Source organism: Dendropsophus ebraccatus, chromosome 1 (assembly GCF_027789765.1).
Source record: "Dendropsophus ebraccatus isolate aDenEbr1 chromosome 1, aDenEbr1.pat, whole genome shotgun sequence".
In the NCBI taxonomy this organism is placed as follows: domain Eukaryota; kingdom Metazoa; phylum Chordata; class Amphibia; order Anura; family Hylidae; genus Dendropsophus; species Dendropsophus ebraccatus.
The window spans coordinates 136,335,427-136,362,776 of NC_091454.1; the positions used below are offsets into that span (position 1 = coordinate 136,335,427).

Sequence of the window (27,350 nt, forward strand, 5' to 3'; positions counted from 1 at the left end):
GCCACTATCCGAGCTGGTGGAGGAGCGCAAACAGTACTATAATGCACTCCCTATGGTCCTGCACTGAATACCCAGAGTAATGACTATAAAGGGCACAGTCCATGGACTGAGAACAGGCAGTGTGCCTCGGTGGAGGATTGGTACTATTAGCAGTACCAGCTCCTCAGGTGTGTGCCTCCCGGGGCTGGTCCCTCAGTACTGCCTGGATGTATACATAGAGCAGCTCTCACATGCACGAGTTGTTCCAGTTGTAGGAGGTTGGGAACTTGCAGACGCTCCCTTAAGGTCTATTCGCCTCTTGTGACCCGGCTTGGGTGGTTGTATTGATGAGGACGATGACTCTGAGCCGGATTGTTTACCGGGCAGTATCCTACCAGCGGACAGTGAGTGAGCCCGGGAGATGGCGGGAGAGGAGGAGTGGAGGGTCGGGGCTGTGTGAGGAGGGGGCCGCGGGAAGGACAGACCGGTGTGAGATGAGTACACTGGAACGGTAGTGTCTAAATCCCATACCGCAAAGGGGCCTGGGATTTAGTCACTACCACACTGGAACTGCTGCGCCCTGCCTGCTGATTCCTCCACAGGAGAGAGTGCCCACAGCCTCTCTATATACACATCTGTAGCTCTATGGTGTGCCGGCTACATAAAGACCTCTCTGAGGAGGCCCAGACGGCCATTAAATGCCAGGCCATGGCCGGCCCGCAGCGCCACAGAGGGCAGAAGTGTATTGTCCTCTATTCAGGATGTGTCCTGGGGTCTGCCGGATGGAAGACTCGAGTTATTTACCTTAGTAGCATCTCTCATAGGGACCTATGTGGAGCTGTCCTAGTCCTACATTAGGTGTATTAGTTGGGGAATTTCCCTGTGGTCAGAGTGTCTGTCCATAATACTCCCAATGTACCTGCAGTCCACTGTCAGGGGCCAGGAGAGTGTCCCTCTGTGTGTGTGTGTGTGTGTGTATATATATATGTATATATATATATATATATATATATATATATATATAGGAAAGAAGTTTGGGAAGACAGCGTCCTTTTGTAGATTAAGGGTGCGTTCACACCTACAGGATCTGCAGCAGATCTGCAGCAGATTTGATGCTGTGTTCAGTTATTTAAATGAAATCTGCTGCAGAAAATCAGCTGCAGATCCTGTAGGTGTGAACGCACCATAAAAAGATTTCTTTATTTTGCCATATGCACACACAGAAAATTTACGACGTTTCGGCTCTTCTAATACATCCTGAGCCTTCCTCAAGTATGAGGAAGGCTCAGGATGTATTAGAAGAGCCAAAACGTCGTAAATTTTCTGTGTGTGCATATGGCAAAATAAAGAAATCTTTTTAATCTACATAAGGACGCTGTCTTCCCAAACTTCTTTCCTGGACTACGTATTGGGTGTTAGCCAACCTGATTGAGGACTGTGCGTCACAAAGGGGATTCCGCTGTTTCCACAAGGATTTGGAGTATATATATGGAACATTGTAATAGACTGTAGGTTTGTGTACAAAATCTACAGTCTAGGGCCATGTTCACATGGTGTAAGAGACTGGCCGTTCCGTGACCCGGCTGCTCCGTCACAGAGCGGCCAGTCTCTGAAAAGATCATCCCAGCCGGTAATGCAGTATCGGACGGATGATCTTTCCTGCCGAAGAGTTTTGATGCGGGCACATCTGTGTGCGCCCGCATCAGAACTCCCCGCTGCACTATTATGCGTGCGGCCGCAGCTGCTTGCTCAGTAGTGTGCACTTACATGTCAGTTGTTTGCGGTGCCGCTAGGCATCACGGCCGGAGTGTATACTATGTGTATACGCTCTGGCCGGGATCCCATAGGAGGTAAAGCAGCGTGTCTTTTCATAAAAAGTACATTTACTAAACGATACGCTGTGGGAACATAGCCTAAGGCTGGGTTCACACTCAGTATATTTCATTCAGTATTATGCAACCTCAACCAATGGTGGATTAAAAACACAGAATCTGTGCAAATCTTTCCATTATAATTTTGCCCTGTCAGTACCACTCCTGGTTTTAGTTAAAAACAAAAAAGACTGACCAAAAGATTGGTGGAAATAGTGTGTGAACATAGCCGTAGGCTGCTATGACATTCTTACAATGGATATATTATGAAAAAGACTATAATGTATTGGTTTGCCTTTCATGTGCACACTAGGGAATAACACTGGCTTATCACAGTGCTAATATAAGGTGAAAGAACATCGGAAACTTGTAGAATCAGACGGCTCCCCATTTTAATTTGCTGTTATCTGCAGAGAACGGATTATACTTTCTAGGAACTTTTTCCTTTTGCACTGGCAGCGGATAGAATGGGCGTATACCATTGACTTAAAGCATGGAGGGGGTGGAGGCTACAGTAGTTATGAAACAGATGACTCAATCATGGTATCATTAGAAGATAGCCGGAGCAGAGGAGTGTAGGATGCCAAGGTTGTGCCTGACAACCTGATAGTAAAGAGCCGTGATATGAAAACTCCAGGCATACATAGCAGTATGCTAAAGGATTATCCCAGATGAAAAATAACCTTTTAAGTATCTGTTGGAGTATGGATCAAAACCTACAGAGAACTTCTAGACTCCATGCAGGTATTGTCATTGGTTAGATAATAGGGATTAGCAAATTTACAGTACAAGCAAAGCGGTTCCCTGGGCTCTGCAGTCGGCTTGTCAGCTGGCTGACTTAGAACTGAGTGCTGCTCCACTCTGTTTGGCTATGTGCACACTGAGCAATTCTCGAGGAATTGTAGCTGAAAGTTTTCAGGCAGAATTCAAGCAGAATTTAAGCCCCCCATTGACTTCTATAGGATTCCTCTAGCAGATCTACAGCAGAAAATTCTGCTCGGAAATTCTGCAGTGTGAACAACAGAGCAGAAAACCCATTGAACACAATGGGAATTTGCTCTGTACATTTTTTACGGGAGGAATTTCAAGCTGAATTTCAAGCTGAATTCCTCGCCTTTTCCTCAGTGTGCACATACCCTTTGCATGAAATAGTTGGATCCAGTCTTGGGAAACTGTGAGAAGTTTCCCAGGTCTGGATCCAACTTTTCCAGCAACCGGAGCAGCACAGAGTTCAAAGACAAGCTGAATGACAAGCCAACTGCCAAGCCTAGCAAAGCAATTCGCTAGCATTGTAAATTCACTCATCCCTATTAGATAAGTACTAAGGACTAGAGATGAACGAATCTCACGCACACTCGGGTTTGTCCCAGCGCTTGGCACTTGATTACCGGTGGCTGAAAGAGTTGGATGCAGCCCTAGGCTGCATTCACACAATCCGGGAAGTTGTCCGTGCTCACGGACAATTTTACAGCCCATTGCTTTCTATTGGGCTATTCAGATGTTCCGTGATTTCACGGATCCGTGATCCGTTCCGTTAAAAAATAGGACATGTTATTTCTCGGAACGGATGCACGGAAAGGATTCCCCATAGAAATTAATGAGATCCGTGTTTTTCACGGATGTACACGGATGTGACATCCGTGTTCATCCGTGAAAAACACGGATGTGATGTAATCAATGTAATTTAAAATGCTTTAACACAGATCCATAAAAAAAACGGACACGGATACAAAACGGATGCAAAATGGATGAAAAACGGACTGTTTTGCACAGATCACGGAGGTTGCTGCCGGACTACAATCACGGTCCGGGAAAAACACTGAACGTGTGAATGCAGCCTAAGACTGCCAGGAAAACTTTGATACTTTGAAACTTTGATGGGCTGCATCCAACTCTTTCAGCCAGCGGTAATCAAGTGCCAAGCGCTCGGACAAACCCGAGTGTGCATGAGATTCGCTCATTTCTACTAGGGACTAGTGATGCACGATGCACCGAAATATCGATATTCCGGGCAAAAAAATGGTTCGGTACCAGGATTTCCTGGTATTCAATACTAAATGTTAAGCTGCGCAATAGCACAGCTTAACAGAGTATAGAACAGAGAACACGGCAGGCGGCTAGCTGAGCACCGGCCATGTTCTATGTGCTGCCCCCTGCTCTGCAGAACCTTCACCTCCTGGGTCACCAGCTCCTGCTCTGTGCTGCCCGGTCCCGATGTCGTCCTCTTCCCCGTGCTGGGAAGATGTTTTCTTTAGTGAATCTGTGTCTTATCGTGGGAGCAGAGGCCAGGCCGGGGCCGCAGCACACCAGGTCAGAGTTCACAGGCGTGTCCCTGTGTTTGCCAGATAACCTGGTGATTGATGCTCAGCGATACACAGGGATGCCTCACACTGGAGCTCAGCACGGCCGGGGGTTAACCCCTCACTGCCCACTGACATAGCAGAACGGATCCCCCTCAGCTACACTCCTCCGCATCCTGTGGGTTTCCGCCTGGGTAAAGATGCATGCTTTTGAGCCAGGAGAGAAGACCACCACAAAGGTTTACTATGGGGCTCCCCTCTCCTCTCTGTGATCCTCGGCTACAGGACGTGTCCAGCGCATCACTGTTACAGCATTGTGTCACCCCGAGCCATGGATCAGTGCAAACTTCAGGCATGTAAGATCCATTCACTGCACATTGCTCATGCAGAGTTCTGCAGCTTTCTGATTATACCTTAGTATACCTTATATATGACTTATGTGGTCCAGCTGAGGATTTATTACAGTGTATCAGTCTGGCCTTTCCACTGAGCACAAGCACAAGCTTTTCTCACCTGGACTGCTTGCAGAACACAGCTGACATTTGTGACAAAGTTTCTTCCTGGTCACACAGCCCAGGGGCTAAACTGAAGAATACAACAGAGAAGAGGGAGCTCGCCTCACAATTTAGTATTAATAAGGGGTGCAGCTTGGTGTCCAAATAAGTCAAACCAAACCAAAAAAGAAGCAAGCTAAACACCATAATAGCGCACACCTCCAAAATAGAATGTATAATCAAATTTTTATTTGTACATGATTCAAAAGAAGAACAAAGCAAAAAGAAACACCATAACAAACATGATTAAAAACAATTAAAAAACCATATAGGTGTATAAACAATCCAAAGAGTGAGAGGATATGATAGTCCTCTCACTACATCAGGGCATCACCAAGAAGCATATCTTTCCTCATGGTCAAAACAATGCATATATAGTAGTATAAGAAGACTCAATCTTATTGTGCAGTATAGTAAATTACACAGACTGGCGTTCAAAGTAATACAATGAAATACAGACAAAAATATAAATATATAAATAATACCCAAATATCACAACTTTACCTCTAAATGTCCTCTACTAGTGAATCAATAATTATCACAAAGTCCTGAAACAATCTAGTGTAGAAAAGTGCTACAATATAAAGTGCTGTAAGTGCTTCAAACTAAAACATGATATAAATACACAAATGTAATAGAACGCCAGAAAGGTGAGCACAAGTCACAGAAAAGTACGTCTGATCACCCTATGACCATGAGACCCGGTGTCCTGACTGAGACCCAACACGTGTCGTCACAGCAGTGCCTTCATCAGGGGTGGAGTTTGGTATGCTAGGGTGCCCCTTTTATACTTATCACAGTACATTAAATCAATAATACAATTTTCCAAATAATAAATACCTGTATGGCCAAGTAACCTGGAGCGTGCACCGAGAATCAGCAAAGCAACATGGCGCCGTCGGCGTCCCTCTGCTGTACTGCGCATGAGCGGAAGTTAGTGAATCACCTGATCATACGTTTATGCGTTCCAGCTATTAAATTATCAAAAGTCCCATCAAATATGGCGCCGTCGGCGCCCGTGTGCACTGTGCATGCGGAGACCCAAAATCTCAGCCAATAGTGAGAGACACAACATAATGTGGTGAGTTCCACATGCGTTCCATATGTAATCATAAGGTTTAAGGAAGTAAACCTACACAATGCGTTCCATAGTGCGTTCCATATATATAGTCATGTGATTCAGGGAAGCAAATTCCCATATTACAATTACCTGCATCTCTCACAATATATAAACTTTACCCTTTATACATTTATGTTCGGCAAATATATCACTTAAAACAAATTACCAAATTACGTAACTAAGGATACGTGTGGGTCTCCGCATGCGCAGTGCACACGGGCGCCGACGGCGCCATATTTGATGGGACTTTTGATAATTTAATAGCTGAAACGCATAGTGGAACACATAAACGTATGATCAGGTGATTCACTAACTTCCGCTCATGCGCAGTACAGCAGAGGGACGCCGACGGCACCATGTTGCTTTGCTGATTCTCGGTGCACGCTCCAGGTTACTTGGCCATACAGGTATTTATTATTTGGAAAATTGTATTATTGATTTAATGTACTGTGATAAGTATAAAAGGGGCACCCTAGCATACCAAACTCCACCCCTGATGAAGGCACTGCTGTGACGACACGTGTTGGGTCTCAGTCAGGACACCGGGTCTCATGGTCATAGGGTGATCAGACGTACTTTTCTGTGACTTGTGCTCACCTTTCTGGCGTTCTATTACATTTGTGTATTTATATCATGTTTTAGTTTGAAGCACTTACAGCACTTTATATTGTAGCACTTTTCTACACTAGATTGTTTCAGGACTTTTTGATAATTATTGATTTACTAGTAGAGGACATTTAGAGGTAAAGTTGTGATATTTAAGTATTATTTATATATTTATATTTTTGTCTTCATTTCATTGTATTACTTTGAACGCCAGTCTGTGTAATTTACTATACTGCACAATAAGATAGAATCTTCTTATACTACTATATATGCATTGTTTTGACCATGAGGAAAGATATGCTTCTTGGTGATGCCCTGATGTAGTGAGAGAACTATCATATCCTCTCACTCTTTGGATTGTTTATACACCTATATGGTTTTTTAATTGTTTTTAATCATGTTTGTTATGGTGTTTCTTTTTGCTTTGTTCTTTTGAATCATGTACAAATAAAAATTTGATTATACATTCTATTTTGGAGGTGTGCGCTATTATGGTGTTTAGCTTGCTTCTTTTTTGGTTTGGAGGGGCTAAACTGATACATTGTAACAAACAGCAAAGAGAGGTGTATGCAGCTCACGGGATGGACAGGACTGGATGCAATTGTAGCAAACTCTCAGCTAAAAGTATATAAGATCGATGTAGAATGATGAATTTGCACTTAGGTAGGACTGCTGGATCCAGGGCAGTATTCATACTGGACTGGACTGTGCTGTGCTGTCATTCCCGGCCGCACACAGGCTGCTGCCTCCTCACTATTTACCTCTTGTTGTCCTGGTATAATCTCCAAATCAATCGCCTGTGTGTGTGGAGCTGTTCGGGAGAGGTTAAATGCTGCTATCATTTTTTACAGCAGCATCTACACAGTTAAATAGCCGGTTTAACTGTGTAGATACCTTTAAAGCATCTATGCAATTAACCTCTCCCGAACCGCTCCATACACACAGGTGATTTAGAGATTGTACCAGAACAACAAGAGGTAAATAGTGAGGAGGCTGCAGCCTGTGTGAGAGGGCCGGACGACACCAGGGCTGGGACACATGGAGCATAAGCTGCTGAGCTGTGAGGTGAAGGTTCTGCTGCAGAACAACACCTCCACTACTTCTCCCAGTATACTATACCAGTGCTATGTATCAGCCATATTACTACCTCCAACATACTATACTCTGTGTCAGCCATACTACTACTAACTAATATAATAAAAACAAAAAAGGGGGGGGGAGATCAGTATCATCACATCGCACGGTATACAGTGTTTGCGCAAAACAAAAACCAAAATCGTATATGCAAACATGTTACCAATCAAAGCTGCAGATCATATCACACAAAAATGACCTTTACACAGCCCTACAGGTTAAAAGATTTAGAAAGTTATGGGAATCAGAATAGAGCAATTTTAAGTACATTTAAAAAAAACAAAAACCAAAAAACACAACATAACATAACGTTTGTTACATCTGTGAAGTAATTAAAATGAACATAAATTGTATCATTGTAAAAGTATGGACCTGAAGAATATAGATAGCATGTCAGGTTTATTACAAAGTGAACAGTGTGAAGATTAGGGAGCATTTTGTCTGCAGTTGGGGGGGGGGGTATATTGTTTTTTTAATTTTTATGGGGGGTTATATGTTAAGTATCGAAATGTTATCGAGTATTGAAATAAAAAAGTTGGTATTGGTATCGAACTCAAAATTATGGTATCGTGACACCCCTACTAGGGACATTTGTATTAACTCTAGGTCTTGTGGTGAAAAGTGCTTGCCTAAAAACGAAAAAAAATAAACTCTGGCTAAGGCATCTAGATAAAGAATTAGAACGCTAGAACACTAATAGTGATTGTATGATCCATAAAGCCAATATTTCCTTTTGTAAATTCGTAACAATATAAAATGTTAGTGTTTTTTTTTCCCACTAGAGTCATTTTCTCCAGTATCGAGCAAGAGCGTCTTCTATAGACCTTACAATGAAAGCGACATCTGGATCTGTGGCCCAGAAATTGTCTCTGACTACCTCATCACCTCCTCAAGTGAAAAAATACTCCAACTCTGTCTCATTATACATCAACCCAGCAATATCTGAAAATTGTCCTTCTCCTCGTCCCCTGTTACTGTTCCTTCCTTGGCTGGGCTCAAGTGCTAAGTCCTTTGAGAAGTATATCCAGCTATACTTTAAACTGGGCTTTGATGTATTAGTGGCAGAAAGCTCGCTATTACACTTTCTGTGGCCCAAGACTGGTCTGGAATATGCAGGACATTTGTTAGATCTCCTCATGGGAGAAAAGGATCTTTGTTCACGGAAACTTTATCTTCACGCAATGTCTATTGGAGGCTACACATTTGCACAGATGTTGGTGGGATCATCCAAGGAGCAGCGGGAAATGCTGGAGAGGATTCATGGTCAAGTGTTTGATAGTCTTGTGATTGGTTCTTTGGAAAAAATGGCAACAGGTAGGGCTGGGCGATATGGCCAAAAAATAAAATCTCAATTTTTTTTTTTTTTTACATTTATTGCAATTCTCGACTTAAATCTAATTTTTTTATTTTTTGTAAAAGAAAAAGAGAACAATTTTTCTCCTTTACAGCTTTAGATACTATTTAAATTATGTTTGAGACAACTGTATTGCTTCCCACTCTATCAGTGCTCCCCCTGTGCCCCTATGTAGTAGAGAAGTCCCCTTTGTGCCTGCATCTAGGTAGGGTGTAGTAGTGGAGGTATGGTGGATAAGGGGTGTAGTAGTACAGGAACAGATGAGGGGTGTAGTAGTAGTACAGGTAAAGATGAGGGGTGTAGTAGTACAGGAACAGTTGAGGGGTGTAAAAGTAGTACAGGAACAGATGAGGAGTGTAGTAGTACAGGTATAGATAAGGGTTATAGAAGTAGTACAGGTATAGATAAGGGTTGTAGAAGTAGTACAAGAACAGATAAGTGGTGTAGAAGTACAGGTATAGATGAGGAGTGTAGTAGTACAAGTATAGATGGGGGGATGTAGTAGTAGTACAGGAACAGATGAGGGGCAGGGCATAGTTAAAAGTCATGGGGCCCCATGAAAACTTGGTGACTTGGTCAGACTGAGGGGAGCATGGGGGTGACTGGGAGAGCATAGGGTAGACTGGGACAGGAGGGCACATATCTCCGCCTGGCGTATCCCCCTTAGCCTGGCAGACACCTCCTGCTCCCCTCCCGGCCGCACATGGAGGTCCCCGGTCCCTGGAGGAGGCCGCAGGGACAGCCTTGCTACGGTTACCAGAGCTATACAGCAACATAGCACCCGCAGCAACACTATCACCCAATCCTGCAGTTCCTGCAGCCTCCTCCAGAGACCGGTGACCTCCATTTGCGGCCAGGTGGGGAGCGGGTGTATTCGTCCTTATAAGCTGCTGTATGTCCTGCTGAAAGTGGTGTATTCTTTCCAGTCTTAAGGGCGGGTTCATACTACGGAATTCTCGCGGACAATGTCTGCGGAATTCCGTCAGCTGTCCGCCCGCACGGGCACGCGCTTTTCCGCCGGCTCCATAGACACCATTCTATGGGCCGGCGTATTCCGTGATCCGCTAAAAGAAGTGACATGACACTTCTTTAAGCGTATAGCGGAATCCGCCGGCCCATAGAATGGTGTCTATGGGGCCGGCGGAAAGGCGCCCAGATGTGCGGGCGGACAGCTGACGGAATTCTGCGGACATTGTCCGCGAGAATTCCGTAGTGTGAACCTGCCCTTACATGGTACTTTCTGCTGCCACCTCTTTCCTTTCAGGAACTGTTCAGAGCAGTAGCAAATCCCCATAGAAAACCTCTCCTGTTCTGGACAGTTCCTGTCACAGACACAGGTGGAGGCAGGGAGCACAGGAAAGAAAGCACCTCTTCCTGCAGGTTATACAGCAGCTAAGTACTAAATGACTTGATATTTTTACATAGAAGTCATTTACAAATCTGTATAACTTTCTAAAAACAAATTACCGACAGCTTTTGTTTTGCTACCTTACAACCTGGAATTTAAAATATTTTGAGTGTTTGCATCATTAAATTTAAAGAACATGCAGACAACTGTAAACATTCTGGAGGAGATTTATCAAACATGGTGTAAAGTGAAACTGGCTCAGTTGCCCCTAGCAACCAATCAGATTCCACCTTTCATTCCTCGCAGACTCTTGGGAAAATGAAAGGTGCAATCTGATTGGTTGCTAGGGGCAACTGAGCCAGTTTCACTTTACACCATGTTTGATAAATCTCCCCCCCCAAAGTGTTTTTTTTTTTTATTTGAGATTCTGTACTATTTATATAAATATTATCCATTCCATGTAAAAGTTACCCATACTCTTGTGTCCCTACAGGTGTTGCACGCATGGTGACCTACCCTCTTATACAGTCATTGGTTGTACGTGTGACACTACTTTACTTCTCACTCCTAAAATCCCACACTACAGATTACTATGAAAAAGGAATTCAAGCCTTTTTGGAAAAGCCGGTTCCCTGTCCTGGCCTGTTCTTCTACTGCCAAAATGACCCATTGAGCGACCATACCACCGTGGATGAGCTCCTCCACCTCTGGAGGAAGAAAGGAATGAAAGTGCAGGGAAAGAAATGGGAGAATTCAGTACATGCAGGACATCTTCGAAAGCACACTCAGGAGTATACTGATGTCCTGAACAATTTTATTAATGGTCTACATGCTAAAGTGCCAAAAAGCAAATTGTAATTGACTATTGTACACTTTATTTAGTGCCACAAAGTGTATACTGGATCAGAGTGGATATAATGCTGAAGAATAGCATATGAATTACAAAATGTTTCTCAAGGTGCCACAAGTCACAATTTATTCTTCAAACTGATCACGTTTCGTGTGATATGTAAAATAACTTCATATGTTTATCAATCACCTATCTACTTACCTGGTGTATTGCTGTGTTTATGTGAATGGCAATGGACTTGCAAGGTTATTTAACGGGTATATCCATCTGAACTTGTTAGCCACTATCCACAGGGATTAACAAACTGATTGCTTGGGGGGGGCCAACCGCCGGACCCCCACAGATCTTAAGCTTCCGAGCACTGAACCGTTCAGTGTCCCCATAGAGAATGGATGGAGCTCCGGCTGAGCGCTCCATCCTTTAATAAAAGTGTCTTCTTTTAATTATGACTGTACATTATGTAATATTCTGGCAATCGCCTAATCCCCCCAAACCCTTTATTAGGTAATAAAGCTCAATGGTCTGTTTTTTTGTAACTAACTCAGGATATAGGTAGATGTAAAAGTCCTTCAGGTATATTTCTTGGACCATATCAGGAATACAGTCTCCTAGATACATTGTACACAGTTTTTTTTATCCATGCACATATTTATCTACTATGTTGGAATGGTTCACTAAAGCTCATATTTATTGAAGGGGTTATCCAGCCTTTTAAAATTGCTGTAGCCAAATTGGTATTGTACAAGAAAGAAGAGCCAATTGGCCGTACTCAAAGTGTGCTGTATCTGAGGAAGGGAAAGTATTCCCACAATGCAAAATCACATCAAATCTGAAAACACAGAAAGGCCATGTTCACACACTGTTAAAATTTAGTGGATGGCCACCATTTAATGGCAAATAACGGCATTGTATTAAAATAACTCAATTTCAACAGTGTGTGAATATAGCCTTTCTGTGTTTTGGTTGGAAAATGCTGACAAAATTACTGAACAAAAATATTGTGTGGGAACATAGCCATATTCTGTACTTGTATTACAGCCACATGTCCTGGACTGATGACTTGAACTTTGGGATGATTAGACCCACAGTTGGCCATGGACTTGGCCGTAATATAATTTACCTGCTTTGGTATAACTAAAAGCCGCAGTAGAAGTAGAATTGCAACTGTATTCATGACACAACTACAACAAAACCTGACAAACTAACCAGTGGTTTTGTATTGCACACAGTTGCAATTTTTTTACTTGATGCAGTTAAAGGGGTTATCCAGTGCTACAAAACCATGGCCACTTTTTCCCCTCTCTTGTGTCCAGATTGGGTAAGTTTTGGGACTCAGTTCCATTGAAGTAAATGGAGCTTAATTGCAAACCACACCTGAACTGGAGACGAGAGGGGGAAAAGTGGCCATGTTTTTGTAGCACTGGATAACCCCTTTAACAGCACAGAGTTGGACTCCATTGAAGGTATATTAATACTCATGGTGTTTTTTTAAATAGTTTTAGTGTTAATATGTTTACCATCTGGTGCTAAATGTCCTGCACACTCTAATGTTCTCAACATGGTGCAGGTTTTCTTTGTCTACAGCTTGATTTGTAGAAATCCTGAATATTGAAATGTGCCTTATCAAATGCTTTTCTGATTGCTCGCAGGATACGCTTTGCTTCATTGACAGTGAGAATTTGACTGGAACAGTGTCATAGGTTAATGGCTTACCACTATTTATGTAACTTTTTTAAGAAAGTGCTTTGTGTACATGCAGAATGTCATTTTACGCTTGTACTATTCTCCATATTTACACATTGTTGAATTTGTCCTTATGGTACTTTGTCATACATGTTACTGTACTTTTTTACATTTTCTTTATACAGTTTTAATAAGCTGAGTTTTTAAAAAAAAAAACTTTTCTAATGGGTCATAAAAGATGATATAATACACATTTAATTTTAATAGTATAAAAGGGGTATACCCATCCCAACTTGTTATTCCCCTATCCATAGGCCAGAGGGGTTCCAACCATTTGGACCCTTACCAATTTCCTGAACACTAACCAAATTGTCCCCAGCATGAATGATGAACACTGACTGTGTGTGGCCTGTGCTCCATTTATTCACTATGGGGTTGCTGAACATTTCCATAGTGAATAGAGTGAGTGCTGGTTCTCTTTCGATGGATTGGTGGGGGGCCCTAGCCATCACATCCCTACCGATGACCCTGTTATTCCCTAACCTTTAAATAGGGGATAATAAGCGGAAATAAGAATACTCTCTTAAAAAGACATTTATTAATATATTTCTTTAATAATATTACTGTAATAAATTATACTAAATATCTTTATGTGCCTGATTATAGTTATTGTAATATTCCATTAATGTCAAGCATTCTTATATGATTAAATCTAATTTCAAAGATTTCCTACAAGTAGTAAAAAGTATATTTACTTATTTGTGTGCATACGAAAGCTATATTTTCATGTTTTCCCAGACTCCTTAGGGCTGCATACGACTTCTTCAGCCATCGGATTCAAATGCCGAACAATAGGACTGAAGCATGTTTGAGTTGCTTTTATCTCTAAAGTTAAAGGGGTTATCCAGCGCTACAAAAAAATGGCCATTTTTGCCCCACTCTTGTCTCCAGTTCAGGTGTGGTTTGCAATTAAACTCCATTTACTTCAATGGAGCTGAGTTTCAAAACCCCACCCAAACTGAAGACAAGAGTGGGGCAAAAGTGGCCATGTTTTTGTAGCCCTGGATAACCCCTTTAACTTTATGAGGGTTTGCTTTTTGTGTGAGCACTTTTTTTAGTTAACTAAACTGATTAACTTTCATGGACATGGGATAACTTTTGATTTGGGCATAATCCCTTCAAAGTGGTTTTCCGGCGTAACTAATAATCTCTGAAGGACATAGCAGTGCTATCTACGTACCTATCCTGCTGCGAGTATGTAAGTGACAGCCCTCTTAAAGGGAACCAATCAACCCAATCGGGCTGATATGGTTCTCTGAACTGCTGTATACAGCTCCTGCAGCAGCCGCGGCACGTACTGGCTGTGGCTGCAGCAGGAGCTGTATACCCGGAAAAAAGCAGTTTAATCCCCCAGGACAGGCAGCATCGGGGAGGTAGTCATCTGGGCTGCTCCCCGGCCGTATCTAGTCACCGTGCTCTGCCTGTCAGCACGCTTGAGGGGATGAATGACAGGCAGAGAGGTCCGTTACTGACCTCTCTGCCTGTCAATCATTGCAAACAGTTTCTGCATTAATTAATCAGCATTATGGTGCATTTATACAGACAGATTTATCTGACAGATTTTTGAAGCCAAAACCAGGAACAGACTATAAACAGAGAACAGGTCATACAGGAAAGACAGATTTCTCATCTTTTCAGATCCATTCCTGGGTTTGGCTTCAAGAATCTGTCAGATAAATCTGTCTGTGTAAACGCACCATTAGGGTCCATTTACACAGAAAGATTATCTGACAGATTATCTGCCAAAGATTTGAAGCCAAAACCAGGAACGGGCTATAAACATAGATCAGGTCATAAAGGAAAGCCTGGGATTTTTCCTCTTTTCAAATCCATTCTGGGCTTTGGCTTCAAATCTTTGGCAGATAATCTGTCAGATAATCTTTCTGTGTAAATGGACCCTTAATCTGAGTGGTATTGTTTTAGGGCCCTATTTCACCGGATGATTATCGTTCAGATTATTGTTAAATCGTTCGAATCTAAACCATAATCGTTCGGTTGAAATGCAGTTAACGATTAATGACCAAACGAGAAATCGTTGATCGCTTTATAAAACCTGGACCTATTTTTATCGTTGCTCGTTCGCAAAACGTTCGCAAATCGTTCGCATTGAATAAGACGTCGTTCGGTCATTCGCAATAGATACAAGCGCAATAGCGAACAAATAGTGAAGAAAAAACTATCGCAATTACGATCATAAGTAACGATTATTGTTCCATGGAAATGAGTGAACGTTTTCAGGTCTTTCGCAATAGCGGTCGTTTGAGATCGTTAATCGTTAACGATTATGCAAACAATAATCGTCCGGTGGAATAGGGCCCTTAGTGTCAGACACATGGATTTTCACAAGTCTACGGGTGCCTTTACACATACAGATTTATCTGACAGATTTTTGAAGCCAAAGCCAGGAACAGACTATAAACAGAGAACAGGTCGTAAAGGAAAGACTGAGATTTCTCCTCTTTTTAAATCCATTCCTGGCTTTGGCTATAAAAATCTGTCCGATAAATCTCTGTGTAAAGGCACCCTAATTCAGATAAATTGGTCAGGTGAAGAAATCTTGAAAACAAACCTGCCATGTGTGAATGTATGCTTATAATAATGAGGTTTCTGTTTAGCCTCTGTGATCACTGCAGAGCTATGCTACATCTTTAATTCTGTCAATACTGATCCAGAGTAAATTGGGAGATTAGCCATGCGTGGAAATGGCATTATTATTATATTTATCGTATTATATGGTTTATCTGGGACCTGTGGTTCTATGAAGCTGTGACTAGAGGACCAGTGTCAGCTTTGTTGATAAAGTACAGCGAGTTCACTTGGAACACCAGATTACAGGAAATTTATCTAAGAAAACGTGCCAGGTCACTGTGACACACAGCAAATCTCTGCTTATTATCTCCCAGGTTGTGTAATTTTACTACCAGGTTCAGTGAATGTAGATTATCTTTACGCAGCGCTGCTCAGAGAGTGTGAAGATCATTTGTTCTGATTTTTCTAAACGATAACTACTACTGATTCTCATACTCCCACCACTTACATTTGTTCATGATTGTATTAAATGGTTAGCGCAGCAGTTTGTGCTTCTAATGCTACGTTTACACGAAATGATAATTCGCCCAATCGTACGATTAACGATGTTAAAGTAACGATTCTTTTTTCATAACGATCAGCGTTTAGACGGTACGCTATATTATACGGAAAATTCGTTTTGTGATCACTTAAGCCTATCTCACACATTGGTTAAATCGGCGAACGACTGTTCACACGGAACAATCTGCGAATTTTTTGCGAACGACCAACGACGATTTGAGAAGTTCAAATTCGATCGTTATCATGCAAATTCGCGCGATAATCGTTCCGTGTAAATGCAGCATAAGATGCTCTGTTAAAGGGGTTATTCAGCCCTACAAAAACATGGCCACTTTTCCCCCTACTGTTGTCTCCACTTCAGGTGCAGTTTGCAAGTAAACTCCGTTTACTTCAATGGAACTGAGTTTCAAAACCCCACCCAAACTGGAGACTACAGAAGGGCGAAAGTGGCCATGTATTTGTAGCGCTGGATAACCCCTTTAAGTTGTTTCTAGGTTTGGCTTTTTACTGCCTTTTTGCTCAGAGTCTAAAGGACTCTAAAGGAACACATGTAATGAACGTAAGAAATAGCAAGTGTCAATGAAGTAGGCCTGGTGTACCTTTTAAAGGGAGGTTGTCAGCAAGTTGCATATAACCTGCTAATATCTCCCTATAGTGCACAGGGTGCTGAGGATGAAGGTGTTTCTCACCTTTATCCTCTGCGCTGGTTTCAGGATATTAGCAGTTTGTTTAAGGGTATATTCACACGAACGGACTCGGACTCGGAGTCCGGCAGGTCCTGGCAGTTCCCACACACTATATACTCGCTGCGGTCAGTATGTAATTCTACTGCCCTTAACCCCTTCTGCTCCCGCCCAGCTCCCCCACTGTAAGCATACATTACCTGTCCTCGCTGCACGGGTCCGGCGTCCTGCCCTCCCGTCCGGGCAATCAGTGGCTGCGGCTGGGCAACACACTGGTTGGCCGGACGGGAGAGCAGGACGCCGGACCCCTGCAGCGAGGACAGGTAATGTATGCTTACAGCGGGGGAGCCGGGCGGGAGCAGAAGGGTTTAAGGGCGGTAGAATTACATACTCGCTGCGGTCGTTCAGACCGCAGCGAGTATATAGTGTGTGGGAACTGCCAGGACCTGCCGGACTCGCAGCGAGGATCACGCTGCGAGTCCGTTCGTGTGAATATACCCTAAAAGGGAACTATCAGCAGGTTAGACTGTCAGCTTAGGTTAGCTTTGAAATTGTTTGCCCGGTAAGCTGTTAGGAGCACTGGGGGTGGGGCTTCCGCCTCCTAGCACCTATCCAGCCCACCCCCTCTATTGATAATCATAGGAAGGGGTAGGTTGGCAGGGGCCATAGCCCCCCTTTCAATGTTTATCGATGTAGGGGGCAGGCTGGATTAGTGCTTGAGGGCGGGAGCCCCACCCCCCAGTGCTCCTAACGGCTTACCGGGCAGAGGATTTCACAGCTAACAACACAGGAACGGCTGCTGGCTCCACTGCTGACTATGACTTACAAAACTGCAGTAATACAGGAATATCAACTGCACACAAATTGCTTAAAGTGTCACTGTCGTGAATTTTTTTTTTGCAGAAATCAATAGTCCAGGCGATTTTAAGAAACTTTGTAATTGGGTTTATTATCCGAAAAATGCATTTTTATCATGAAAAAGCAGTTTGAAGCTCTCCCCCCTGTCTTCATTGTTCTCCTATGGAGAGAGCTAAAGAAAAGACCAAAACAGGACAACAAAGAGTTAATCTACAAATCCCTCACCCGTTATCTGTTCTGACCATCACCAGTGACCTGTCTGAGCTCAGATTACAGCTGTCACCCAGCTCTGTGCCTGTAATCCTCTGTTATCTGCTAACTCCCTCCTTCCTCCTCCCCCCTCCCCTCTCCCTAGAAAAGACAGGGTACGTCTCCTGCAACAAGTCACAATTTTCAGATTTTTCAGAGTGGATGAAAAAGAGGAAGGAGGGGGGGGACCTGGGAAAAGGCTTTTTACATGCAGATAATGGCAGATTTGGCTAATAAACCCAATTACAAAGTTTCTTAAAATCGCCTGGACTATTGATTTCTGCAAAAAAAAAAAAAAATACGACAGTGACTCTTTAAGGGTATAAACCCACACGCCGTATAAGCAGCGTATTTACTGCTGCGATACGCAGCAAATACGCAGCAAACACGCAGCAAAAACGCAGCAGATTATATCTAAATAACTGAACACAGCATCAAATCCGTACCAACAAATCTGCTGCGTATTTGCTGCGTATTTGTTGCGTATCTGCTGTGTATACGGTGTGTGGGTTTGTACCCTAAGGGTACAAACACATACACCATATATGCAGCAGATACGCAGCAGATCTGCAGAAGATTTGATGGTGAAGACTTGATGCTGTGTTCAGTTATTTAGATCTAATCTGCTGCGTATCTGCTGCGCAGCAGTAAATACGCTGTGTATACGGTGTGTGTGTTTGTACCCTAAAAGATTTTTTTACAGCTTCCAGCACAGGTAGCAAGGATTTAACATAAATTTTGGTGTACCATTTCACTGGACGTTTCGGTCATTTACGGCCTTTATCAACATGGTATACTGTGCTTAAGGGCCCTATTCCACGGAACGATTATCGTTCCCATAATCGTTAATGATAAACGATCCAAACGACCACTATTGCGAAAGACCTGAAATCGTTCACCCATTTACATGGAACGATAATTGTTACTTATGATCGTTCTTGCGGTCGTCTTGTCGCTATTGCGTTCGTCACTACTGCGAATGACCGAACGTCATCTTATTCAATGCCAACGATTTGCGAACGAGCAACAATAAAAATAGGTCCAGGTTTTATTAAACTATCATCGATTTCTCGTTCGGTCGTTTATCGTTAGCTGGTATTCAAACGAATGATTATCGTTTAGATTAGAACGATTTAACGATAGTCTGAACGATAATTGTCCCGTGGAATAGGACCCTAAGAGTTATAAGAGAACTTTGCGAACTGCAGAGGAGTAAGGGCCCTTTTACACAGAAAGATTATCTGACAGATTATCTGCCAAAGATTTGAAGCCAAAGCCAGGACTGGATTTTAAAAGAGGAGAAATCTCAGGCTTTCCTTTATGACCTGATCTCTGTTTATAGTCTGTTCCTGGTTTTGGCTTCAAATCTTTGGCAGATAATATGTCAGATAATCTTTCTGTGTAAAAGGGCCTTTACATGGCTGATAATGCCATTTACTCTGTTGTTCACAGTTTTCGGGAATTTTTTTAACAATCAAATAATATATATATATCTATATATATATATATATATATATATATATATATATATATAACTATCCCTACTCAGTCAACACTAATTCCTGTAGCCTCATGGCCACATGGTTATAGTGTCCGAACAGTGGAATCACCATGACACATATAGGTAGTGTATCTTATAAGAAAAAAAAGGTTTTGCACAAAACCTCTGCACAGTAAGGTTTGGCTTCACTCTAAGGATGTTCCCCGATCTGTAGCCTCCCAGCTGTTGCAAAACGACAATCCCCTTCATGCATGGACAGCTGAATTCTGGGGAACACATCTAACGAAAATTCTGGTCTAGTGAGAAGACGTGACTTCTGCTATTGCCTCTATTACAGTGCAAACTAGGTACACATGTTTCAGTATTCTTCTACATGCCTGGAATATTACCGCCATTACAAGTTCCTGACCACTTGCACTCATTTTCAAGCACAAGCATTGCTGCTGAATCTAAGGTAAAGGTATATCAGTGTATTATACTCCGTGACAAGTATGGTCCTGCTTTCAATTCTGTAAAAAAGGAATTATCGCAATGCCGGAACCAATGCGCAGTGACTAAGTGAGTCTATCGGGGAATGCTGACTGAGAGGGACTTCCGGGTAATATGGCGGCGCCCTGCAGAAGCGTGGTTTAGCCTGGACTGTGCACAGAGATGGCGGGACTGACGTTATTTATCCGGGGGCTTCCGGAGAATGCCAGCAGTGAGCGGCTGGAGGAGATCTTCAGTGAGAGCGGACCCCTCCGGCAGAGCTTCGTGGTCCGGGAGAAGGGTGAGGAGCGGCGGAGGCTCGTTTTCTTCTGTCTCCAGTGCGGCCTGGCATCTGTGCACACGCAGGGCCAGTAATCGTGTGCACTTACCTTACAGCTCGTGCTGCTTTGATGCATCTGATGTGTTTATCCCACTGTAGACTTTAGATTGTTCTAGGGCTCAGTTCACACCCAGTATTATTATACTACAAATGGCTCATACATGTCAATTCCCTAACATATGTTTATGTTCAGACTGTAAAAGTGGTCTGTACTCTGTAGGATATGAGTAGAAATGTATTTATGTTAGGGACATAGTTACTGGCTGACTATAAAGCCATTGAAGTAAATGGGGCCTTAGCCCAGGAATATAAATAGAAATAACCGAGCCCCATAGCAAACTTTTATATGCACCCTCATCTCCTGCTACACACACAAATAGGCACACTACATACATGCACAATACATACACGCACAATACATACACACAGATAGGCACACTGCATACAGTAGATATACACATGCACATATACATACACCGAAACACACTACATACACGCATGCACATATACATACACACAGATAGGCACACTACATACAGTAAATACACACATGCACATATACATACACTGAAACACACTACATACACACATGCACATATACATACACCGAAACACACTACATACACACGTGCACATATACATACACACAGGTAGGCACACTACATACAGTAAATACACACATGCACATATACATACACTGAAACACACTACATAAACACATGCACATATACATACACCGAAACACACTACATACACACATGCAAATATACATACACACAGGCACACAACATACAGTAGATACACACATGCACACTACAAGCACATGTACAGTAGATACAAACATGCACATATACATACACACAGATATGCTCACTACACACACACACACACACACACACACAAATACACAGATAGACACACTATACGCAGTAGATACTGTAAACACAGGCAAACTACATGCAGTAGATAAACCCATGAACATATACATACCCACTGATAGGCACACTACATACAGTAGATACACACACTCATACATACTCAAATAGGCACACTACATACAGTAAATACACACAAATAGGAACACTACATACAGTAGATAAACCCATGCACATATAAACACACAGATCGGAACACTACATACAGTAGATGCACACACACTTATACATACCCACAAATAGGCTCACTACATACACACGCACACTCAATGGTTATGTAGGTAAGGTCTGGGGTGTTCAAATTGGTTACAGTCACTCCTCTTCCTGGGCAGCAGCAACTGTCAGTGTGCAGCTTCTCCACCCCTCCTTCTCTGTTCCGACACCAGAAGGGAGCAAGAAGCAGTCTGAGGTCATAGGGATGATGTGGGGGAGAGGACCCTGCATTTTTACACTTTACAGTCTGTCATAATCACTGTCTCTCTATAGTAAGCTGGTGGTTATCAGAAGGCCTCCAATCCCAAACACAAACTGTTAGAAATCACAGAAAAACTTGGTCCAACAGCATCCAGTAGTAAAGATATGGTGGATCTTTATTCAAGCAGCATACAAAATGGCAACATTTCGACTCCAATAGGTGTTGAAACATTGCCATTGTTAATTTTGCTTGAATATACACCCACCATATCTTCAGTACTGGATGCTGTTGGACCAAGTTTTTCTTTGACGTCTCTGACATGTCAAAAGATTTTGTAACGACAGTAACACTTTTTACAAAGGCTCTTTATTATTTGAATCTTAAAGGGGTACTCCAGTGTGGGGGCACTTTTTTGGGGGGACCGGGGAGGAGGTGGCTGAAATAAAAGATTTCCACTTACCTCCCTGGTTCCAGCGGCCGGTCCCACATCACGGCGCTCCGGTTCCCGGCCGCTTCCGGGTGTGACGCCGCCCGGGACGCTACGTCTCAGGGCCGCTCAGCCACTCAGTGAAGGAGGCGGGATCCGTTTGAAGTCCGCTCGGATCCCGCCTCCTTCAATGAGTGGCTGAGCGGCCCTGAGACGTAGCGTCTCGGGCGGCGTCAGACACCCGGAAGCGGCCGGGCACCGGAGCGCCGTGATGCGGGACCCGCCGCTGGAACCGGGGAGGTAAGTGGACGTCTTTTATTTCAGCCACCTACTCCCCAGTCCCCCCAAAAAAGTGCCCCCACGTTGGTTAAGCCCTTTAAGGACATTGGAACAATAAAAAGTAAACCCTTAGTATTATTTTTAAATAAAGGAGGTGACCTCTTACCTAGTACAATATGCTTGCTTGCAGGTGCGGAAAAATGTCGTGGTATTGGCTATGTCACATTTTCCATGTTGGAAGATGCACAGAAAGCACTGAAGGAAATCAAGGAGTACGATGGGAAGAAAATAGAGGTGATGGTGGCCAAGAAAAAACTGCACGAAAAAGATAAAAAGGCTAAAACAAAAGGTACTGCAAGGAAATTGCAATGGCTTAGAAATCTCTAGCTAGTATTTAGAACTGTGGATCAAATGATTGATCAATTGATACTTGAGCATGTAAACATATCAGTATAGACTATGCAGAGTGGCCACTTCTGGTGGGAGCGGAGTGTGTCACTCCACCTTTTATTTGGAAGGATGGCCTTCCTTGCGAACCTTTCATCTCCAGCCATGTTTTCTCTCCTCACCTTCACGACGGCACCATAGGAGGATAGGTTATACCCTAGGGACAGGAAAAAGCACGAGAGGTTAAAAGCCCCTCCCTTTCCTCCCAGCACCAGTGCTTTTTCCTGTCCCATTAGGGCAGGCACGAGAGGGAGGGGATCCGCGTGAAGGCGAGGAGAGATCCCCTCTGAAGAAAGTTACCAGGAGGCTGTGGGGTCGATCGGGGCCTGGCTCCCTTCCTCCCAAATCGTCAGCCGGTCTCGGGGCATGGAACGGTTCCGTCGTCCATATGGGGCCTCGCACCGTCTCCAGGCGCCCGGTGAATGTGGAATCGGCGCCGCCATTAGAGGTAGGCCTCAATTTCCCCACCAGAATCGGGCGTCGCGGCGCTCTGCGTATGACGTCAGACGCCGCGTCGCTCTGCGGGTGACGTCGTACGCCGCGTCGCTCGGCGCGCGACGTCGGACGCCGCGTCGCCTCTTGATGACGTCGGACGCCGCGTCGCCTCTTGATGGCGTGGGACGCTGCGGCGCTCCGGAAGTGACGTGGGACGCAGTGCGGCCGTGTGCGCTTCCGGGATGCACAGTTAAAACCACGCCGGGAACTGGTCGGATCGTCTTGCCGGTAAAGATGGATCCCTCCACGTCCGACAAGACTGCTGCAACGGTAACCGTGAGTAACGACCCGGCTCCGGCCGCTTCCGCATGCGTAGCTCTGCATTTTTTCAGCACGCTTCCCATGCAAACTCTGCAGTCCTTATCCCTTGGGGTCTATGTCTCCACTGGGGGTGCTTTTATTACCTTGAATGTCATCACTATGGTTCCCTCTCCACTCACAATATATATTCGGGTGCAGGGAATGCATATGTATATGGGTATATACTGGTATATATATATATACAGGAGATATATATATATGCATCTATACAACTGGTGTGTGGGTACTGTCCATCAGATCATTGTGTTATATGGATTCTGATGCACATATTGCTTATCCTCCCTAGGAGACTAAAGAATCCAATCCTAAGAAGGATAAACCCAAAATACCAGAGAGGAGATGTGTGACCTGCAATTCTAAATTGTCACATGGTTGCAAGAAAAACATTTGTCCATCTTGCGTTGGAGATATTATAAAGGAAGACAGATCATCTTTCCTAGAAGATATTAGAAAGATGATGAAAGAGGAGATTGCTACATCTATAGCTAATCTCCCTCCTCCTCCTCTACTACCACCTCCACCTCCTCCTGCTGCGCTAGATCCAGCTCCTCCTCATGTATCCCCGGTCCATCAGCCAGTGACTAATGATGCGCCGGTGGAGACGATTACTAATTATTCAGCTTCCGTAGCAGCGTCAGATGAATCCACATCATCCAGGAAACGCAGAAGACATTCTTCTGCGTCTTCCTGTGAGTCGGGTCAGATTCAAGAAACAATTGAATTAAGTGACAATGACACGGAACAAAAAGAGGAAATAAAGAAATATTTCTTCGCCTCAGACCACACCTCTGCTCTCCTTAAAGCGGTCAGAGATGCTCTGAGTGTAGAAGAGATCCAGGAGCAAGTGGCTCCCAAGGATAAGATGTTTCAGGGCTTGAAAACCAAGAGGAAATTGGTTTTTCCAGTTCATGAGACTCTACAACAGCTAATCTCTGATGAGTGGGAAGAACCTGAGAAAAGACTACAGGTGCCCAGTGAGATCAGGAGACGATTACCCTTTGGGGAAGAAGATATGTCTAAGTGGGGAGATATCCCTAAGATTGATGCTCAGGTGGCAAAAACCACTAAAAGATCATTACTTCCCTTTGAGAATTCTTCTCAGCTTAAGGAACCCATGGATCGCAAGGCGGAAAGCCTGTTAAGGAAATCCTGGGAGACGGTATCTTACTCCTTAAAAAATAACATTGCGGCCACTTGTGTAGCCAGGGCCCTCCACGTCTGGGTACAGCAGCTAGAGGACCATTTAAATGATAAATGTCCAAGACAACAGATAGTGGACTCCTTACCCCTACTAAAGGACGCCACGGCCTTCCTAGCTGACGCCACAGCTGAATCTATTAGATTTGCAGCTAAGGATGGTGCTTTAACTAATGCCGCCCGCCGAGCGCTCTGGTTAAAGAATTGGACCGGTGATAATACGGCAAAATCAAATCTTTGTGGTATACCCTTTGAAGGGCAGTATGTATTCGGGACACACCTGGATAAAATTATAGAGAAATCAGCAGATAAAAAGAAAGCCTTACCGGAGGAAAAGACTCCGCAAAAGAAACAACAATTCAAACGGCCCAAGTTCCAAGATAACTACCGCGGCAAAGGGAAAGGAGGCCGCTGGAGTTATGCCAAAGGAGGGAAAGGGAGAAATATTTTTTTCAATCCCAAGACCTCCCAAGATAAACAGTGACATCGGTCCGGTAGGGGGAAGGCTGCAGGGCTTTTCAGGTGTGTGGGAATCTATTACCAACAACAACTGGGTAATAGATATCATCAGAGAGGGCTATCGAATAGAACTGATTCATCCTCCCCCACACAAATTCACCATCTCACGCCAGTCTTCAGATCCCCTACAAAAAGAACTACTAAAAAGCGTGAGGAAACTACATCAGATGAAAGTAATCTCCCTAGTTCCACCAAAGGAGAAAGGAGCGGGTCATTACTCGAACTTGTTTCTAGTAAAAAAACCCAACGGCTCCTTCCGTCTAATTATAAATTTGAAACCGTTGAACCAATATGTCAGGTACCAGAGGTTCAAAATGGAATCAATAAAGACAACAACACCATTAATAGCGTCCAATGCCCTGATGGCCTCCATAGATCTCCAGGACGCCTATTACCACGTCCCAATACATCAGGACTCCCAAAAGTACCTAAGATTTGCGATACTAATAGGGAAGGAAGTACGCCACTATCAGTTCACAGCTCTCCCATTCGGGATCTCCTCGGCTCCAAGAATCTTCACCAACGTGATGTCAGAAGTGATATCTTTTCTCCATCTCCAGGGAGTAAATATAGTGGCCTACCTGGACGATCTTCTGGTCATAGCAGACACACAAGACAAACTACTACGGGATCTAGAAACAACTCACAACCTTCTTACATCCCTAGGTTGGATCATCAACACCGACAAATCCGACCTGACGCCATCACCCAGGAAAATATTTCTGGGAATCCTCATAGACTCGACTCTCCAAACGTCCTTTCTCCCAGAGGAAAAAATACAAAAGATCATCACAAAAGTCAGGAGACTAAAGAGCGGTTCTCTGACTTCTGTGAGAGAGGCCATGTCAGTACTAGGCTCAATGACCTCATCCATTCCAGCGGTACCATGGAGTCAAGCCCACTCCCGGTGGCTTCAGGCTCAGATCCTAAAAGCCTGGAACAAAAAACCCTCGGGATTGGACATGAAGTTTTCTCTCACCCCGCAAACGAGGTTATCTCTACGCTGGTGGCTAAAAAGAGAAAACATACAAAAAGGGGTACAGTGGAACCCTCAGCCCAAGATAACAGTAAAAACGGACGCAAGCCAGACAGGTTGGGGAGCCCAAGTCGGGACCCAGTTCTTTCAGGGGGTTTGGGACACAAACAATTCAAAAGACTCCTCAAACCTCAGAGAACTCAAGGCAGTAAAAAATTCATTACTGGCAGCTCAGAACACCTTAAAAGGGACCCACGTTCATGTCCTATCAGACAACGTAACTACGGTAGCCCACCTGAGACACCAAGGCAGTGCGAAACACAATCTCCTGTGGTCAATATCAGATCAGATATTCACTTGGGCAGAGGCTTACCTTCTGTCTCTGTCAGCAACTCACCTGAAGGGAACAGAAAATATTCAGGCAGATTTTCTCAGTCGCCACCAGGTCCATCCGGGGGAGTGGTGCCTCAAATACCAAGTCTTCCATCAACTAGTACAGCGCTGGGGGAACCCCGAGATAGATTTGTTCGCCACGAGAAAAAACAAGAAAGTGGCAAACTTTTACTCCTTAAATCCAACAGACCATCCGGCCGCAGTAGATGCCCTGACACAGGATTGGAAGGTAGATCTAGCATATGCCTTTCCACCCATCCCATTAATACCAAAGGTACTCCAGAAGATCAGGGACCAGGGAGTAAAGACGATTCTGGTAGTGCCGTATTGGCCAAAAAGAAGCTGGTTTGGCCTCCTCAAGGCATTAGCACTAGAAGAGCCAGTCCTACTTCCACATTTAACAGACCTTCTCTTTCAGGGTCCGATTCTCCACCCAGAACCAGAGAAACTACAACTGTCTGCATGGATCCTGAAGAGACAATATTAAGGAGCCGAGGCTTATCAGAAGAGGTAATATCCACTCTGATGAAAAGCAGAAAGAAAGTGACTAACTCCATCTATCTAAAGGTCTGGAAGGTGTTCTCCTCCTGGTGTACATCTCCCCCACCAATTCCGGCAGAACCAAACATAGCCCAAATACTGGACTTCTTGCAGGCTGGTCTATCCAAAGGCCTTAGACCAGCCACGCTTAAAGTGCAGGTTTCCGCTTTATCAGCAATCTACGACACTAACCTAGCCGACCATAGATGGATAAGGAGATTCATAAGAGCCGCGTCTAGGATTAACCCTAGACCTCAGTCCATTCATCCGTCATGGGACCTAAATTTAGTACTAGAAGGGTTAACAGGACCAACCTTCGAGCCTATAACAGATATCAACATAAGACTACTCTCATACA

General features: G+C 43.9%; 2 protein-coding genes across 2 annotated transcripts in view; both read left to right on the top strand.

Moving 5' to 3' along the window:
- The first annotated feature begins 289 nt into the window (after nt 1–289).
- LOC138777286 (transmembrane protein 53-like) lies at nt 290–13,486 on the top strand. Its single transcript, XM_069956277.1, has 3 exons — nt 290–383; nt 8,347–8,878; nt 10,760–13,486. Exons 1-3 carry the CDS (start codon nt 327–329, stop codon nt 11,122–11,124), a joined length of 954 nt encoding a protein of 317 aa, XP_069812378.1. The 5' UTR covers nt 290–326; the 3' UTR covers nt 11,125–13,486.
- Nucleotides 13,487–19,833: 6,347 nt separating this feature from the next.
- RBM28 (RNA binding motif protein 28) overlaps nt 19,834–27,350 on the top strand; it is a 33,638-nt gene continuing 26,121 nt past the window's right edge. Inside the window, exons 1-2 of the mRNA XM_069979492.1 lie at nt 19,834–20,009; nt 22,295–22,453. Of these exons, the coding sequence (XP_069835593.1) occupies nt 19,892–20,009; nt 22,295–22,453 (277 nt within the window). The 5' untranslated portion in view covers nt 19,834–19,891. The remainder of the gene's footprint in view (nt 20,010–22,294; nt 22,454–27,350) is intronic.